Raw genomic sequence first — 18,631 nt, 5'->3', positions numbered from 1 at the left:
TTCCTGTTGGATTGTTACCTTGTTAGCAAGTCCTGGAGAGATTTTCTCACAATTTAAAGAGAACACCTTATCCATATCTGAAAACCTTTTCAAAAGAAAAAGAAATAATGAAGATCTTTTTGTGCCAGTGTTGATGAGTTAAGTGGTTTTAAGAATCTAAAGCTAAGAAGATACTCTCCCATTTTAAAAATAATGATACTGCTACATAATCTACACTGCTGTTTTGGCCAGTCCCTCTTTGCAAGGAAATTTGGAAGCAAATGCCCTCCAGTAGAATATCTTAGAACAGGAAGCATGAGTCCCACTGTTTAAGCCTGTAACTGATCTATGGAACATGATGCTGTCGCAGTACTTTACTAATGTTAAAGAACTCTAGCTATGTTCATTTTTGAGTCCTAGCTCAACCTTATTTCTCCATAAGCCTTATTATTTTTGTAAACTATTTTGTATAATGCCATGTTGTAAAATATGTTTTAGCAGACACATTTGTATTTCATTTGAAATTGTAGATGAGTAGGCACCAACTACTGATTTAAATTTTTACGAAAATTGTAGCTAAAACTCTGTTTTGAATAACTTCTCAACTGAATAAATTTTAAGTTAGATTAGATTCTGAGAATACGCCATCTAAAGAAAATAAGTATTAGACCAATTTAATAGATGCTGTAGGAAGGAATAAATTAAATGAGAAAGCGACATTTTAATATTTCCTAGCTTACTTTTTTCCATGTTTAGAGTCATGCATTCAAAATAAAAATGTCTAGGCATCAACTCAAAATGACAGTAAGACAACCAATGCCCTTGAATTTTCTCAGCCAGATTTTTTGAGATTGTTTGAAGTGTAAACTCACTTCTTTTCGCTTCCTTCTGTGCCAGAAACTATTTCTCCATGATGTGAAGTCCAGGACACTTTCTCCGTACATGAGTTTATTTTTGCTTTTTATATTACTTATTAGTGTATCTACTTACTAGTGTATTTCTTGACCAGAGTAATATTCCTTGAGGATTACGGTAATATTTTATTTATGTATTTGTTTTTTTACCAACATTGTGTCTAATACAGGCCTTATAGCATAAGCTCATATTATATACTGAATGGATTCGTGAAAAAGAACAGTTACTCATTCATTAAAAAGTAAAGAAAAATCTAATCTTTGTCTGAGAGAAATAATTATTTCCAAAAATGTCACTTGTCTGCTCTACATTGGGGAATTTTTATTTTTTATTTATTTATTTTTATTTTTTTACATCTTTTTAATTTTTAGAAATTTTCAAAATTTTTATTTAATTTAGAGAGAGAGAGAGAGAGAGAGAGAGAGAGCAGAAGAAGAGGGGGAGAGACTCTGAAGCAGACTCAGTGCTGAACGCAGAGCCCGACAGGGGGCTCTACCTCAGGACCCTGAGATCACCACCTGAGTGGAAACCAAGAGTTGGACACTTAATCAGCTGCGCCACCCAGGGGCCCCACAGGGAATTTTTATTTTTTCATGCAGTGAGAATCTTGTTTTAGTGCATTGCCTGACTGTGAAGGTTTATATCCTGCCTCACCTAAATCTCTGCTTAAAACATTTACCTTACTTGGCTTTCTTGGAAACCTGACATTCTGGTCTGTGAATTTTTACATTTGCTTAATTAATTTATTTTTGTCATTTATTGATAGGTTCTTAGTAGATGATTTGTCTTATTTTCAGGGTGGCTAACCTCTGACCTTTAGAAAGTTAACTCGACAACATCAATAGACCATCTGTTTTGAATTCATTTTTCTGGACCAGAATGATGATGGAGCCAATTTACTTATTTATTAAAGCATACTTTTGGGACACCTGATATATATTTGGCACTACTGTGGGCATCACAGACTATAGTAGTGAATGGTATCATCTTTCCTTATAGGGAAACTGCATTCTAGTTAGGAAGATGATACATTTTGAATAAGAAGATAATACAACATAAATGAAAAGTTATACAATATAAGTGAAGAAAAATATGGCTCTACAGAGTGACTTGGGCTGCCATTTTAGATAACGTTTGTCAGAAAAAACTGCTTGTCACCAAGGAGATGACCCAGTGACACAGACCCAAATAGAGACTGAGAGAGAACCATGTGCCCATTTGAGTGAAAATCAGATCAGCAGAGGCCCTGGAACAAGAACATAGTTGGGTCATCAAGGGGCACCAGGAGGCCAGCAATGAGAAGAAAGTGGAAGAAGGTGAGGTTGGGGAGTATCCACGAGTCAGATCCTGTAGGACCTTGTGTGCCATTGTAAAGACTATATATTTTCTTAAAAATATATTTATTTATTTATTTGAGAGAGAGAGAGAGCAAGAGATAGCATGAACGGTGGGGAGGGAGAGGGAGAAGCAGACTCCTCACTGAGCAGGGAGTCCGACGTGGGGCTCGATCCCAGGACCCCGAGATCCTGACCTGAGCTGAAGGCAGACCCTTACCAATTGAGCCACCTGGGCACCCCAAGACTATATTTTATTCAAAGTATGCTAGGAAGCCCCATCACTTTGGATTCTCTGAAGAAGAAACTATAGTGGGCAAGATTGGAAACCAAGAGATGACAAATGGTCCAGGGGAGAAATGAATAGACATCATGTTTAAATCTCCCTAACGATAGCAACATTTGCTTGCATGGGGACAGTTAAAGGACACCATTGCTTTGTGCCTTGTGGAAGCTATTCCCCATTTGTGTCTTTATCTGGGAATGCCGGCTGTACTTCCTGGGTTTTATACTTACTGGGTTTTAGAAAAGTCGGATTCAAACTTTATAGAGCATCCACCTGTAAATCCCCTGCTTACTCCCCATCTTTTGAGGTGTTTTTATATAGAACGCCATGGGAAGGTTTCTGAATATTTTTCAAGTAGAATTTTAGGAAAAGAAGATTGCTTCCTCAGATATTATAATTGGTTTTTACATGAGTTATATTTTCTGTGATTGATTAGACCAGGGTGTGCAGTGAGACATCATTGCAGCTTGGAATATGCTTCCTCTTGTCTTCTCTTTCATATAATTTTCTTGGAAATGGCCCTGAAATTGCCTATAATTATTATCTTTTTACTATAATTTGGACACCAACACTATCTTTCTCATACAAACATGATTTTCTTTAGATAGAAACACTTGCTGTTTGTGAAGCAAGTGCTAATTTACTCTACAGAACATAGTCTTTGGTCAGTTTCACCTAATGTTTATATTTGTGTCATGGACATTTGATCATGAAATTATACTAACCCACAGACTGCTTTTGAATGAAGATTTTGCAGAATGATTACATACCAAATTTATTAAATTCTTTTTTATTTATACTAATATGTTTTCATTTTATAATTTTAAAATTTAAAGTTTTTACTTATATCAAAAATAAGCACATTTGTTATATTTAAACCAAATCTATGTGTATACCATTTCACATAACATAAATATCTGCCGTTACAGTTTCTTTGTCATTACTATTTATTTATGTTCTTTTTCCCTGGACTCTTCATTTCTTTGCTTTAAGGACTATGTCTTCCTATTTTGCCTCTGCAAACTTGACTTCAGGATAGTATACATAGCAGATATTGTGTAAGTTGAATTAGTGACAGGATACTTATACATTTGAGCGGCTTTAAATTAGCTATTAATCAAAATAATGATTAATTGAAAGTCTCTAGTGGGAAGAAGCAAATAGTGTTGTATCTAAATTAATATGTACATTCATTTTGTTTTTTCGGGCTTCCTTCACAGCTCAGTTATCCTCCTGCTAGCAGAGAGGCATGGCCTGACCATGATTTCATAGCATGTGTACTGCCCTTGACATTAGACGGAAAACCAATTTAGTGGTGTGTGAGTGATAGAAAATGATTAAATTGTTGATAAATTAAAACACAATATTTAGAAGGTGCAAAAATGAATATGGATTGGGTGAAGACATATGATGTAACTTTTCCTTTCATTGAGAAGTTATAGATTATACAAGATATATATTAACTATTTTCTCTTTGGATAGCAATAGAAAGTGTAAAGTTACATTCAGATATCTATGGTAGGATAAGAAGAATATTAACACTGAATAAAAATAATATCCAATTTCCTTCTCTTTGATAATTTTTCCATCTGAAAGTCAGTAAAAACAAGATGAGCCGTGAAATAGCAATAAACAAATTGCCCTTTGTACTGAAGTTTCATAACACTTTCTTGGAGTGATTATGGACTCTCAGATGACTGGGATTTCTAGATTTTTCCTCTTCTGGTTTGCTGTTGCTTACACTTATTTTCAAAATGATTTTATTTGTGTCTGAAACAAGACTTAAGTATTCTGTTTAGGACTCCCGTACTGACTATTTCTAGATTTAATGTTAGTAAGAAATGTTTTGTAATGAAGTATCACCACATATTTTCATATTAAACCAATATCCACTTATTTTTCTTGCTTGAGCTAATATTTTGTTTTTTATATGCCTATTAGAAGTCTCACCAGAAATGTTTTCCCATTCAACTTCATTCATATATATACATACATATGTATATATATGTATGTATATAGATACATATATATGTATATAATTTTATATATGTATACAATTTACAATGTAAAATTTAACTGGAATGACATTTAGCCCTGGACACTACTGAAAAAGAAATTTTCTCTATTGATTATGTAAAACTTTTTTCTCTATGGCAACTCTGATGTGGTTAGCACAGTATTCCAAAACTTTGAGTGGCTGCAAAAAGCAAGGTTAACAAGGCCAAATGGACGCCATCTAGTGGTTATACGGACCTGGTGCGGCCTAATTTACTAATTGTCTTCAGGGAAGTGGTTCACAATTCAGATGCCTGAGCCAAGCAGATAATATAAATAGGAGAAACGGGTGGGGAAAAAATTCATTATCAGTATATATCACACCCTTTATGGTTATAGAACTATGATGTAAGTATATAACACAAAATAAACAAGATGTAGAAGAATATATTTTAAACTCAGGATGGAAAGAAAAAACTATGCTCTGTGATTAATGGCTCCAGGGAATGGTGAGTTCAACCTAGTCGCTGATATCAGGTTTAATTGATTGCTGTCATTCAAAAACAGAGGCCCAGTGTTGCTAGACTTTACAATTTTTCAGGAGAACCTGGAAATCTGGATTTGTATATGAAGGCTCCTAATTTTAACATGTTGGCTCTTTTTTTTTAAAGATGTGACGTGACTCCAACTTAAATACATCTTGGCATCACATTTGGTCATTTTGAGATTTTTTTTTCCCAAAAAAGTTTTTGAATTCATCAATAACATTTCTTTCAGAGGACAGAAAAATTTCTTTCAGATGTTAGGCATCTTCCAGCAACATTGTGAAGTGAGACTGGAATATAAAGTTACTGAATCACTGCTAGGTTGGGTCTTGGATGAAGATCATTTGTACTCAACAATAGACACTATTCAAGATGCTGAAATTATAGCTGTAAATAGGACAAACTCTTCTCATTGGTCTCTCCTAGCGCTGTACCTTAAATGGGATACCCAGTAATGTGACCACAGAGCGTGGCCCCTTTCTATGGGGATGGCACCCTGAGGGTTTGGATATAATTTTCCAGTGTTTTTCTTGGTTCTGAGCTCCAAATAGAATTTAAATTGATGATTTATATTACTTTGGTATATCTTTCTCATAACTTTCTGCTGGGCAGCTTTGAGTTCTTAAAAAATAGCACTAAATTATAGCGCGTAGTTAGGGGAGAGCAAAACACTAAGAGAGTTGTTTGTTACTTTCTATCTTTCACCAGAGCCCTTAACTTTGACCACATCTTTCCCCATCTGTACAGAAGAAGTGAATAAAGAGAAAAAGGAAGAATGATCAGGATTCCAAGTCCTTAGAACTTGCTGAAAAAGTAGGAGAAGCAGAATGAAATGAAAGGATCTGTGAAGAGCCCTGTGGCCCAATTCCTTGTCTCGGGCCTCCTCTGTTCATTATCTTGAACAGCCACATCGAAGGGCAAGCCATAGTCCTTCCCATTGCCCATTGGGCTCTTCTGGGCCCTTTCTTTCGCTCTCTGACCTGATCTATCACCACTTTCTCCCTTGTTCTTTCTGTTCCAGCTCCCTGGTCTCCTTGCTGTTACTCCATCGCGTCACAGATGATCCCCCTCACACCTTTGTACTGGTGTTCTCTCTGCCTGAAAGAGCATACCTGTGGATATCCACTTATTCTCAACATGTACCTGTCCTTGCTGAAATGCCACTTTCTTAGTGAGGTCTGCACTCACTGTCCCATTGAGAATCCTATCCCCCTCATTCTCAACCCCTCTACTTTGTTCTACTCCCCCTCCGCCCACAGTACTGACTACCTTTTAACGTAGTACATAATTGACTTACGTTTGTTTTAAGTATTTACTCTGCTAAAACCTAAGTCCTCTGAGGATAGAGATCTTGGTCTTGTTTTGTTTACAGATGTATCAGAAAAGAGTGTCTGCCGTATACAGGTGCTCCGTATACATTTTTTAAATGAAAGAATGTTGAACTTTGTATTCACTTAGATCTGGGTATATTTTACACAGTCTGTTTTGGTCCCCAAAACATGTGTCAAAAGTAGAAAGAAGTTTGTATGTTTTATCTCAATATAGAGGGTGGTCACTTTGTATAGATAATTAGTATAAAAAAACTATAAAGAAAAAAGTAATTGGCTTCAGGCAGCAGAAAAGACAAAGAATAGGAGGTTGAAAGACTTGTGATGGTATCCTGGCTACATTATCTGGTCCCAGGTTAGCTATTTGTTATATTTGAGTCTCAGTTACCGTATATTTAAAATAGGAATGATAATAACACAATCTGTCTGATTGACCTTATAAGTGTATGATAATGCTTTCTTTCCTGACACATACTTGTCTCTTTCAACAGTTAAGCCAACATATATCCATATTTGCCATTATGTTACTTTTCTGTTCACTGGACAAATTTCCCCTTTAGAATTAAAGCTCCACAGGGACATATCTGTGTCTTTGTTTTTCATTGTTTGTGTTCCTGACTTGAAACACAATGTCTGGTCCATCATAGTTGCTTGGTAAATATGTTGTTGAATGGATAATTAAGCAAATTTAAGCCACAGAGTTCATATGGCATAATAATAGTAAGTTGGTTTATAGTCAATTACTCTAAGACAGGTGTCTTTTATTACTGCTACGGTCTAAGCTTACATCATCATCAAATACGTGTTACTCAGGTTTCTTTAAGCCACTACCAAGACGATGACCATCTTCTTGTGTTACTGTCTTAGAAGTTTGGTGAAGTAACACAGAAAACACTTGGCTGATGTAATGATTTTGTTATAGGTCTCTAAGCTGGCAGGTGTTTTGGTCAAGCATGGTGTCAAGAAAGGTGACACCGTGGTTATCTACATGCCCATGATCCCGCAAGCGATGTATACCATGTTGGCATGTGCAAGGATAGGAGCCATCCACAGTCTCATATTTGGGGGATTTGCATCCAAAGAACTAAGCAGTCGTATTGATCATGCAAAGGTAAGTGCTTTATTTGGAGAAAACAATCATATTTGTCTGTGAAAGAATCATCCAAGAGTGATCTGTACTTATGAGATTCTCCTTTCAAATGAGATACTTAAATGTTGTGTTTTCTTTGGCACATATATATATATGCCATATAATATATATATTATATATATACAATATATAATATATATAACATATTATATAATATATAATAATATATATTATATATAACCCAAAAATTTACTTTGGGGTCAATCTTATGTGAAAAACATCTTGCCAGGTGCTGTGAGGAATGTAAAATATAAGATTAGATGCATACCTTTCAAGTTAGCTTGCCACATATTGGGGGCATATAAGACATACAAGGAAAATAACTAATAACCAATTTATTCATTAACATACTTATTAACTTCCTACTATATACCAAGTACTATCCTGAGAACTGGATAATGAGTGATCCTTCCCAGATGGATGGAACACATAGTAGCTTTATAACGTACATACTTCCAGGAATGTTGGTATAAGTGCAGTGGTGAAGAAGGGGTGTCAGGGAGGGGTGGATTACACGTTTAAATGGGAGTACTAGAATAACAGACTTGATAAGGCTGTTGTGAAATAATCATTGAGATATTGACTTGAAAGCATTTAACACAGTGCCTGGTATTTAGTACTTATTAAAAAAAAAGGTTAGCTATCATTTCCTTATGAATTTAGAGTAGGAATCAGCCAACTTTTTTCTGGTAAGTTACCAGACAGTGACTATTTTAGGCACTGTGGGTTACAGGTGGCTACAGCAGCTCCTCAGCTGTGCTGTTAGAGCACTCAAGCAACTTTACACACTCTGTATATGTGCTGCCGAAGCGAGCACTACACACTATGTAAGCAGAGGACATGACAGCATCCCAAGAAAACTCGACGGAAACATGCTGTGGGTGGGGTGTGGTCCTCACCCATTGTTCACAGACCCCTGAGTTAGAAGAAGGAAGGACTTTTTTTAGTTGGAGTGGCTGAAGCAGACTTCCTGGAGTTGAGATTTGAGTTAGATCTTCCCTAAGATTCAGCCAGTTGAAGAGAATGATGTTGTGGGATCCAAAAGGAGAGAAGAAGACTATGAGTCTGGCCTGAGACAGGAAAGGGTAAAATTCATTGGGAGGACGGGGAAGAGACAGAGATGGCTGAAGAGGGAGAGGTGGTGAGCTTACAAAGGCAGTTTTGTCTGAACTGAGTCCTGTAGACCTTGACTCGAAAGTTTTTGAGCAGGTGGGTGTCTTGTTTTAAGCAATGCTAACAGGAGGCAGGTCTTGCAATATGAGATAGTGAGTGGGAGGGAGGCGAGAGCCTGGAATAAGACCCATTGGCGGGTGGTCTGTCTGTGAAGTAATGGGCGATGTGCAACAGAGTAATAGCAGCAGGAAGATTAAGGAAGGAAGGTAGTGATGGGACTAACAGATGGTTGACCTTCAGAGTCTCACAAACCCGAGATGAGACCTTCCTAACAAGGGAGCTAATAGGTATTGAGGGTCCCCTGGGTGCAAGGCAGACAGTGAGGGTTTGCATATCTGACTTCATCTGGTAATAGATCAGTTAGTAGAACTAAGAAGCTGGTTTGTGGACTAACTGGGTAGATTATTTTCTCTCTTTTTCGAACATGTTGAGTCAGTGCTTATGAAGATAAATCTAGGGGGGAAATAGTCACTTACCTGCAAACCAGTGGGCTGCTGGGGTCTCCTTTGAGGAAGCTATAGACTCCAGCGTTTTAGCTATAGAAATCTTAAATACCATTTGGATAAAAATATGAGATGTATTATATGTATTATTTCCTTTTTAAGGAAATTATATGATGTGGGGAAATTGAGATACATAAAAATGAGGATTTATAAAATGTATACTATATCACTGGCTAAGTTTTTATTCATCACACATGATGTAGGAAAGACATTTGGTTTCGAAGCCAATGGCCAAGAAAGAATTCTTGAGCCGTCTTCGGTGCAAAAAGTGGTTTTATTAAAGAACGGAGACAGGACCCGTAGGCAGAAAGAGCTGCATTGGGGTCATGAGGAGTGACCGGTGATATGCTTTCAAGTTGGGAGGGGGTTAAGGATAGCATAAGCCTCCCAGGTATTTTGGAAACAAAGTTTCCAGGATCCTGAAGGGGCTAGCTGTTGTTAGGAAAAGGTCATTTGTTATGTTTAGGAAAAACTGTCATGAGACTCTTCAGATGTGTATAGTGGTGGATCATATACTTGGAGGATGATTGCCAACATGTATCTTGGGGGGTAGAGATAAAGGAAGTTTCCAAAGGAATTTTTATATGTTAAAGTAGACTTACAGGGTCCTGGGGGTCAGGCTGATTGTCTTTTGCCCTAACATCAAGGCAGCTGAGTCCCTAGAGGAATGTCACTCTGTTTCCAGGACTTGTCAATGGGCTGTAAGGTAGTAAGGAAATTTATTAATTTTTCTTCTGCTTTTGTTTCCCACATCAACACACACACACACACACACACACACACACACACACACACACCCTTCTTAAGGAGTTTAGGCAATGAGTGTATATGCTTATGGGCATGACCATTGAACAGGTCAACTTAAAGGTGAGGAAATAGAGATATATATCTGAGATACTTGGATAAAATGAATAGTTGAAATCAGGAGTGATTTTGATGTCATGATTTTCAAATAAATTGCCTCTAGAAAAAGCTTTATTTTTAACAGATGAAGATGGGAAGATTGTACAGTATCCTAACAAGTCAGTCTGGACCAAATAAAATCTCCCAATAAAAGGCTGTTGAATAGAAATGTAGAAGGGATTCTTTTTTTGACGGAAAGAGACTAATTTTGAATTTATTAAATTATTCAAGCTTTGATATATTCTATATATATTTTTAATTTGATATGGAACTTACTTTCATTTATTCTGAATTCTAATTTTAGGGAATGTTGTCTAGAATTATTTTTGTGAGTATTGCAGATGTTAAAATGTGAACTCTGTTCAAATGTCAGGTCTTCAAAAATATAATAAAATGAAACAAGACATTTTTCTTTTATTTCTTTTTTTTTTCTTTTAAAAGGCAGCTTGATACAGGGTGAAAAGAAAGGTTCTGTAACCAGACAGAACTAGCGCTCTTTCTGATTCCACCACTTGTAACCTGGGGCAAGCTATGTAACTGCACTGAGTCTCAGCTCCATGAATATTAAATGATATTCAAAAAACAGACAGTATGATATATGCATAACTTGGTATAATATAAACCTTTCCTAGATGAGATGCACTATAACTAGAAATCAGAATTCAGGAATGGATGCACTATCTTGGATTGATTATCTATCTCCTGAATAATTTATTATCTGCCTCCTTTGCTTTGGATTTCTTGGTGAAGAAACAGTGTACTTAAAAGGATAAAGACATGTTTGTTTCTGCAAATTAATGACAATTTTGGTTCAGTTCCAGAAACATTTATTGAGAGCTTATGGTATGGTGAGCATTGGACCAGGCATAGAAGACACAGAGATAAATGGGATCCAAATTTGGCTTTGGGGTCTTCCTTTTCAGTGTGGGAATGAAGGAACATTTTGACTATAGTTGGACATCTGGGGCCTGCCCAGAACAGAGATTAACCCTGACTTCTTCAGCTCCCTCCAGGGACACCTTTGGGCTACACCACAGTATATCTTGGAGAAGGACTAGTAAGTTATCAGGTAAAGAAAAGTGCCGAGTGTAACTTAATGACAGGTTCAGGCTTCGTGGGGCTTGAAACGTAAATCATTTGGGGGCCCTTTTAAGAAAAATACAACAAAATTACAAATAGAGTATTTGGCAAAAATGAATGTATTTAGAATGAGAAAAGAATCATAAAACAAAAAAATCAGAGATTCAGGTCCCTTTTTTTTGTGGTCACATTTAAGCAGAGATGCTGATGTAAAAAAATGTTGTAACCCTTCCTGTTAGCAACAGGCTGACCCTGCCCACCTAAGAAACACTACAACTTCAGCACCAACCAGCCAGTATGGGGGCCTCGGTAAATATGGGGCCTCTAGGATTGCATGTCACCTGTTCAGGGCAATTCTACCTGGCTTCATGAATTCTTTGGGAAATATTTTTTAAACAGCTCCTACTTACTGGCCCAAAGCATCACTGAACAGGAAGTTTGGAGCAGGTAAGTGAGATCTCTGTGGAAGTTGTTAGGTCTACAACATTTACAAAGGGTTTATTATTTTCAGGTCATTTACTCAATAGGGAACGGAATTATTACACTTCTTTAGAAATGTTAAATTGCCAATCTGCACCTGAAATATTGTGCTCACCTAATTAGTATTGCTCAACTTTCTCAATTATTGTGATTTTTCTGTTGTAGCCCAAGGTGGTTGTTACAGCATCATTTGGGATTGAACCTGGAAGAAGAGTAGAATACATTCCCCTTCTAGAAGAAGCACTGAGACTGGGACAACACAAACCAGATAACGTGCTCATTTATAATCGTCCAAATATGGTAATATGAGTGTTGAATTTGGTGCTTGCTGATGGTGATGTGCTAAGGATGATTCTAGTTTTGACCATGTGAAAAAAACACTAGATTTATAAACTATTAAATAGACTTCCCGAATGTCACCATTTTTGCAAAAAAAAAAGGTATGAATTATGTTTTCCATCTTTATGAAAAAAATAGCTTAAAACAAAAAGATTGAAACACATATAATATGTAATGTTAATGAATTGGATTCTATGCATAGTCTGTTGTGTCATGTATTAATTTCAATTATAATAATCACAATGATACTAACAAACACTGTTTACCATATGATGTTTGATACTCTACTAATGAATAGTTTAAAAAATCTTGCTGATAACTTATGAGCTAGGTAACAGCATTATTCCTATGTTATGTAAGAGGAAGCCAATAACAGAGGTAAAATAACTTGCCCAGCTAGTGAATCAGGGCCATGATTTGAACACACGCCTCTGACCACGTTCTTGATCCCTCAGCTCTCCTGCCTTGTGGAGTGGTATGATTAATTTGTATATAAAAAAGTTGTCTTTTAAAATTTTCGAGAAAGCATTTAGTCTGGAAATAAAACTATGTTCAGGAAAGTAAAATATGAATATTCTAAACAGATAAATTATTTTGTGATCCATGAAGGAAGAAAAAACCGTCTAAGACCACAATGAATACATCTTACAGTGCTTTTCGTAGTAAATTTGATCTAATGATCACCTTATTTTTATATCCATGCAAGTGTCAGCTATTTATAGTGGAACCAACTTGGGTTCCTAGCAGATTAAAATTTTTTGCAGAAGAAAAATGATAAGAATGCAGAGAATCATGTAATTTTATGGAACTCTTGAGAGGTTATCTGCAGAAAATGCTTAAATGACAAGATATAAGAATAGAAAGCATTAAAACTATGTCATTTTGATTACCACCTAGCAATTCCCATTACCACATTAAATTTCTGTGTAAAGTTTTAGTAGTCTGTGGTTCATGAACTGCTGCACTCATTGATTTTAATATTCTTACTGTCTCAAAGAATTTTGAGTTTCTTCCAGATGCCCTCAAGCATATTTTTAAGAAGGCTTGTTGCTGTTAAGTCAAGGAATACAGAGCCAGCAATAAAAGAGGCTTTGGGGTGCTCGCTTCGGCAGCACATATACTAAAAAAAAAGAGGCTTTGGGTATGAGGAGGTTGGAGGAAAGATGGGAACACACACACACACACACACACACACACACAAGCGTTTCTGTGAGTATGTGTGTGGAATTTGCATATACATAAACTCACGAATTTGTATAGAACTTACACTAAGCCCAAAGCTAAGTACTTTCATATACTTCTTATTTAATTTTCACAAACCAATGAAATAGATGCTATTCCTGGCCCCATTTTACAGATGAAGAAACTGAGTTATGGAGAGGTTCATAGCCTAAAGTCACAGCTAATAAGTGGTACCAAGATTTGAACTTTGGTTCAATGACTTTTAATCAACAAGATATATGCTATTTCTTTTACTTTATAAACACACTTGAAATGGAAAGGCAAGTTTCCTATTCGGATTTTTCTAATGCAAATCTCTTCTCTTTCCTCTTTATAGGTAGATATCCCCTCCTCCATCCCTCCTTCCCATAAATGGCTCACTTTCTCTTTCTCCTTTTTTCTTGAGACTCTGCCCTCTATTTTGACTCATCTTTATTTTAGATGAGGGCTTTGGATGTCTCTTGCCCTTTATGGTAGGCCTGCTGTTTAGTTAGTAATTAAGCCCGGTGGACTGGCTTTGCTTTCAGTTTAGAGACACAAATTATGAGGCTCAGTGGTGTGTCTCATTAACCAGGATTGCATTTTTGCCAAAGGAGGTAAAAACCTTGCTGCCATTCCGAAGCCTCAAGCAAGCAATGACAGAATCAAAAGAACATCACATCAGTCAACTCTGGTGCTCTGCCAATATGGCCTTTTAAGAATGATAACAGGACGTGTCTATAGAAGTAAATGTATATATGTAAAAGCTAATGATGATTTTTCCCTCTCTTCCTTTTGCCAAGTCTTCTTTACATATATCTGTAAAGGATTTTCTTAGCCTGAAGAATAACCATTCTTTTAATCCTCATTTCATTCGATTTTGTGATCATTCAATTGACATTTTTCATTATGCAGTGTGATAATTTTTTTTATAGGTCTGTTATTGTAATGTCAAAGGCTTGGTGATTTGAAATTAGTTGTGTTTATCTGATTCATAAAAACAACTGGAAATATACAATCTGGTTACAGTTAACTATTTTTATTTATCTCATTGGCACATTCAGGGTCTATCAGAGTGAGGCCAGAGAAGCCAGTTGGGCCTTAAACTTCACCTTTATGCAGTTCAATTCTGATTGTTATCTATAATGTGTTTATTCACAAAGGCATTTTATTTGTGATATTAGGTTGAAGTGTTATTTTGTAAATGTACTCATTTAAATATATGACCATATTTACAACCCTGATTAATATATTCAGTATCCTGAAAAATGGAAATGGCCTGGCTTTTCTAAATCCCTCAGAGTCTCTGGGCTTCACTGGGGGATCACCTAGATGAAATGAATGGTTACATATTCTCTTTAGATGGTGGATCTTACTAACTTTCACTGAGGAATGTGTAGCCTTGCCTGTGCCTAAACTAATAAATTCACCAAATATAAACTTCCTGATGTGTCATCTGGAGCTTAGTTAACATTTCAGAAAATAATCAGGCATGTACTGAATCTTAATTCTGCTTAAATAGCTGTGACTCCCCATTAGAATAATTTTTCCATAAGCCACTTCCTTACTCTTTATCTATCTGGCTTGTTTTGTTGGCAGTATTTTAAATAAAGAGGTCTAATCTCTTTTAATTGTCTCTAACTCATGACTCTGTTACCATGAAGTTTACAACACAGAGCCTGGCTCAAGGAACAAAAAAGGACACAAACATTTCTACCATATTAATTATTAATTATGTTCATTAATTTTCAAAACGAATTTTTGTTCTTGAAAAAGCAAAAATTGATTTCTCCCCCATCCCTGAAAATGATTTAATATTTTCTCATTTGGAAAGACGGCCACAGTATTAGTTCTAAATTGCCCTTGTATAAAGAAAAATTTTAATAGGTTAATTGACATTTCCTTGTGAAGACTTTAGTTCCAAAATAAAAGAAAAGAAGTTAGAAAAATAGAAATTGGTTTATAAAGTTAATAGTGTACATATGTTTGTGGAAAACATGAACCTCTGTTAGTTAAGTTCTGACTGTTGATGAAAACATGACTGCATCACTTTGGATTTCTTAAAGATATCCTTAGATTTGAATAGAACATGTTCTTTGGTCAGTTCAAGTTGAAGCCAACATTAAACTGTCGGACTTTTTAGGAATATTTTTAACTCATGACCCTGAAATATGTAGTCATCAATCTGATATTTAGTGCTGTCTAGGCCTAGACTTTCAGTCAGCTGCTCAGACTAATATATATAGATTTAGTCCGTCTCCATTGTTCCACTGTAATCTCCTTTGGTCAGTGCATATTCTTGTATACTTCCTGTGTAGGAGGCAGTTCCTTTGGCTCCAGGTCGTGACCTCGATTGGCATGAAGAGATGGCCAAAGCACAGTCACATGACTGTGTTCCTGTTCTTTCAGAGCACCCGCTGTATATTCTTTACACATCTGGAACAACGGGGCTGCCCAAGGTATTTGCTCTCTGAGGGATAAGTATCTGTAGCAGCAGAATTCTTGCGCACCGAGAACATTTGATTACTGACTGAGAATGCAGATTATACGTAGTGGATTAGACTTGGGTACTTTATATCTTAAAGGAATGTTGTGTTTAAATCTTGAAAAATATTAATTACATTTAATGTCAAATGCTTTGCCCCGATTTCTTCCAGAATCTTCCCATATATCAGCAAGTTTCAATTGCTTTAGTAAGCTCTTAAGATGAATGGATATTTGATCAAACATCAGTTGGTTTAATACAATTTTATAAAACTGTGTTTTAAATGAAATATTTTTATTTTCTAAATTGAGGTATAACTTTTGTAGAGTATGGAATTGATTTTTGATCTAAGGGAATTTAATTCTTTGTTATAAATGCAAGTTTGAGAATTGACCTAGACAGTTTGAACAACAGGCAATTTATCCAGAGTATTGAACTATGCGGTTTGCAGCACTGAAGATACTCGAGGATTTTTAAATCCGCTTACATGAAAGATGTTTTCACAAAACAAAGTTAGAAGTATCAATATTTTTGAAGGTGTCAGATAACAAATAAAATCACTTTTGCCTGTATCTCCAATTAATACTGTTTCTTCATACAACTTCATAAAGGCTTGCCATGTCATCTTCCTATTCATTTTTATTAAGGAGTTCAATAGTCATTGAATCATAAAATTTTAGTGGGAGAAGGGACTTTCATGATCACTTGCATCCTGGAGAGCAGTGGCCTCTTTATTAATATTCGATTTCTGTAGCATCAGAGTTCTGAGAATATAATTTGTTAATATTCTTAAAATAGTGGTTCCATTGATTAGTTTTTAAAAAGAAAAATTAAGATGTTCCATAGAAAACTCACTTGCCCGTCAAAAAAGGAAACATTTGGTAGGGAATATATTCTCTCTGAGGACAGAGACCATGTTTTATTACATTTTAGTCTACCTTTGTATCTTGTATGTAGTTGGGTACTTAATAAATTTTTGTTGAGTGCATAAATAAATAAGTAAATGCATATACATAAATATATTTGTGTCATTATAGAATCAAACTCTTTTGATTTCTGTAACAACTCTGGTCATCTGAAAAATATTCCTTCATGGTGTTGACTGTGCCTTGTTCAAGCAGTCCAAATGATCTTCTGAACCCAAACCTTAACCCTCCACCTTTTGCAATTCTGCATTATGCACCAGCCACCTAGAGTCTAATTGAATGTTTGGCTGTAAAATAAAAGGGGATTCAGAAAGTTATAATCCTATAGGAAAGTATCAACATGAGAGGAAACCCCTGACCCTGAAAACATAGTATAACCTAACCAAATAAAAAAGAACCCTCCAAAAATCACTTTAGCTCCTGTAAGCCTGAAGGATTCTTACAAGAACATTTCTGCCACTTCAAGAGTTTAAATTACCCTGAACTTCACCATGGCCTGGATGGGGATCTTTATGGCAGGAACAGAAGAAGAGTTTGTCAGCAACTCAAAACTGATTCAGCCAATGTGGGAGAAATGACAGTAACGTATACAGTGTCAAATTTGAAAAGTGGTGGTTCATGATTCCAAATACAGAAGGATCCTAGCTTTTTCAGGTTGTGTCTGGGTCAAGAACTTCTCTTCTGGAGTCCTAGATGCCCAAACCGAAGATCGTTTGAAGATTCAGTCATTCTTATTTTCCTCCTAATGTGCCATCCTAAAGATAATCTATTTCCCATTATAGATCTCTATGTTGAATTCAGCTCCATTCAATATACGTGTATTGCGTGTTCATTCTGTACTAGAAGATATGAGTGAACCACAGTCCCTTCAGTCTAGTGGTTTGAAATATACATGAACGCAGATGGTGCAAGGTAGACTGTGATCCTTGCTCTAAAAGGACAACACTGTTTCTTTCTCTCTCAGGGAAAAGATGAGATTGAATAGTATCTGAAGGATTACAGTCAGTAAATTCAACAAATATGACTGAGCACCCAAATATGTGTCTGGCTGTCTTTTTAGAAGTTTGTACTCTATAGCCAGGGCCCAGGCATGAAACAAAGAACTATGGAATATGTGAAAAGTGTTATGAAGAAAAATAAAGCATGGTAATGGAACTCAGTGGTGGGAAGAGCGGGAGAGTATTCCATCAGAGAGTGGTCAAAGAAAGCTCTTATAAGATGACATTTGAAGGATGGATAAAACATCTTCATGGAGTGGCATCACCGAGAACAGAGCAGTGTAGGCAGAAAGGGTTAGCATAAGCGAAGAAAGTTTCCAGGATGGCTAGTGCATCTGGTACAAGTGAGGAGGAGAAATGACTAGATAGATAGGCAGGGGCCAGACTCTTAAAATTTAGCCAAGGAGTTTAGGTCATATTCTGTATATAAGGAATGGAGGACACTAATGCTACTTAAGAGGGAGAGAAGAACGTGAAGGAAGGTAAACAAACCCTTGCAACATTTTCTTGGGAAGATAGGTACGCACAATGGAGGCAAGGAGATTTGTTTTCAGGCTTTTAGGACTCTACTTAGGATAGCACACTTAATTAAAAGAAACCAGATTTTGTTCAAAAGATAGGAGTGAGGCAGAGGAAGGGTCCAAAATTTGACACTGTGTTCTCAGTGGGTTTTGAATATTTTTACTAAACATAGGAGGTGGTTTAGGGCAGGGGAAACTGCGAGTTTGGGGACACCTTGAGTATGATGCATCTTTGGGACATTCACGTGGAGGTGCCTAGCCAGAAGTTGGAGGTGAAGGTCTGGGTCCAAGAAGTGCATCTGGGTTGAGTGATAGACTTTTGTGGGTCATCAGTGTAGAACTCTGGTGTTTAAGCATGGGAGTGAGGAGATTTTGCACAGTAGGGCATGCAGAAGGGCAAGAAAAAGTAGTCATCTCTCAGGTCCCTCAGAACTACTTCCTTCATCCCTTTAGTGCACTTTAGAATTTCAATTGTATTGAAATTATACATT

At 36.4% G+C, this 18,631-nt stretch overlaps 1 protein-coding gene across 1 annotated transcript in view; it reads left to right on the top strand.

Moving 5' to 3' along the window:
- Positions 1-18,631, top strand: part of ACSS3 (acyl-CoA synthetase short chain family member 3) — a 150,889-nt gene that overhangs the window by 40,934 nt on the left and 91,324 nt on the right. Inside the window, exons 3-5 of the mRNA XM_025881249.2 lie at positions 7,305-7,493; positions 11,837-11,971; positions 15,529-15,669. Coding sequence (XP_025737034.1) covers positions 7,305-7,493; positions 11,837-11,971; positions 15,529-15,669 — 465 coding nt within the window. The remainder of the gene's footprint in view (positions 1-7,304; positions 7,494-11,836; positions 11,972-15,528; positions 15,670-18,631) is intronic.

Source organism: Callorhinus ursinus, unplaced genomic scaffold, assembly GCF_003265705.2.
Source record: "Callorhinus ursinus isolate GAN/ISIS: 27379988/994484 unplaced genomic scaffold, GSC_fseal_2.0 scaffold14, whole genome shotgun sequence".
Classification (NCBI taxonomy): domain Eukaryota; kingdom Metazoa; phylum Chordata; class Mammalia; order Carnivora; family Otariidae; genus Callorhinus; species Callorhinus ursinus.
Note: the sequence above shows the minus strand (reverse complement) of the source record. Positions and strands in the feature narration are given on the sequence as shown.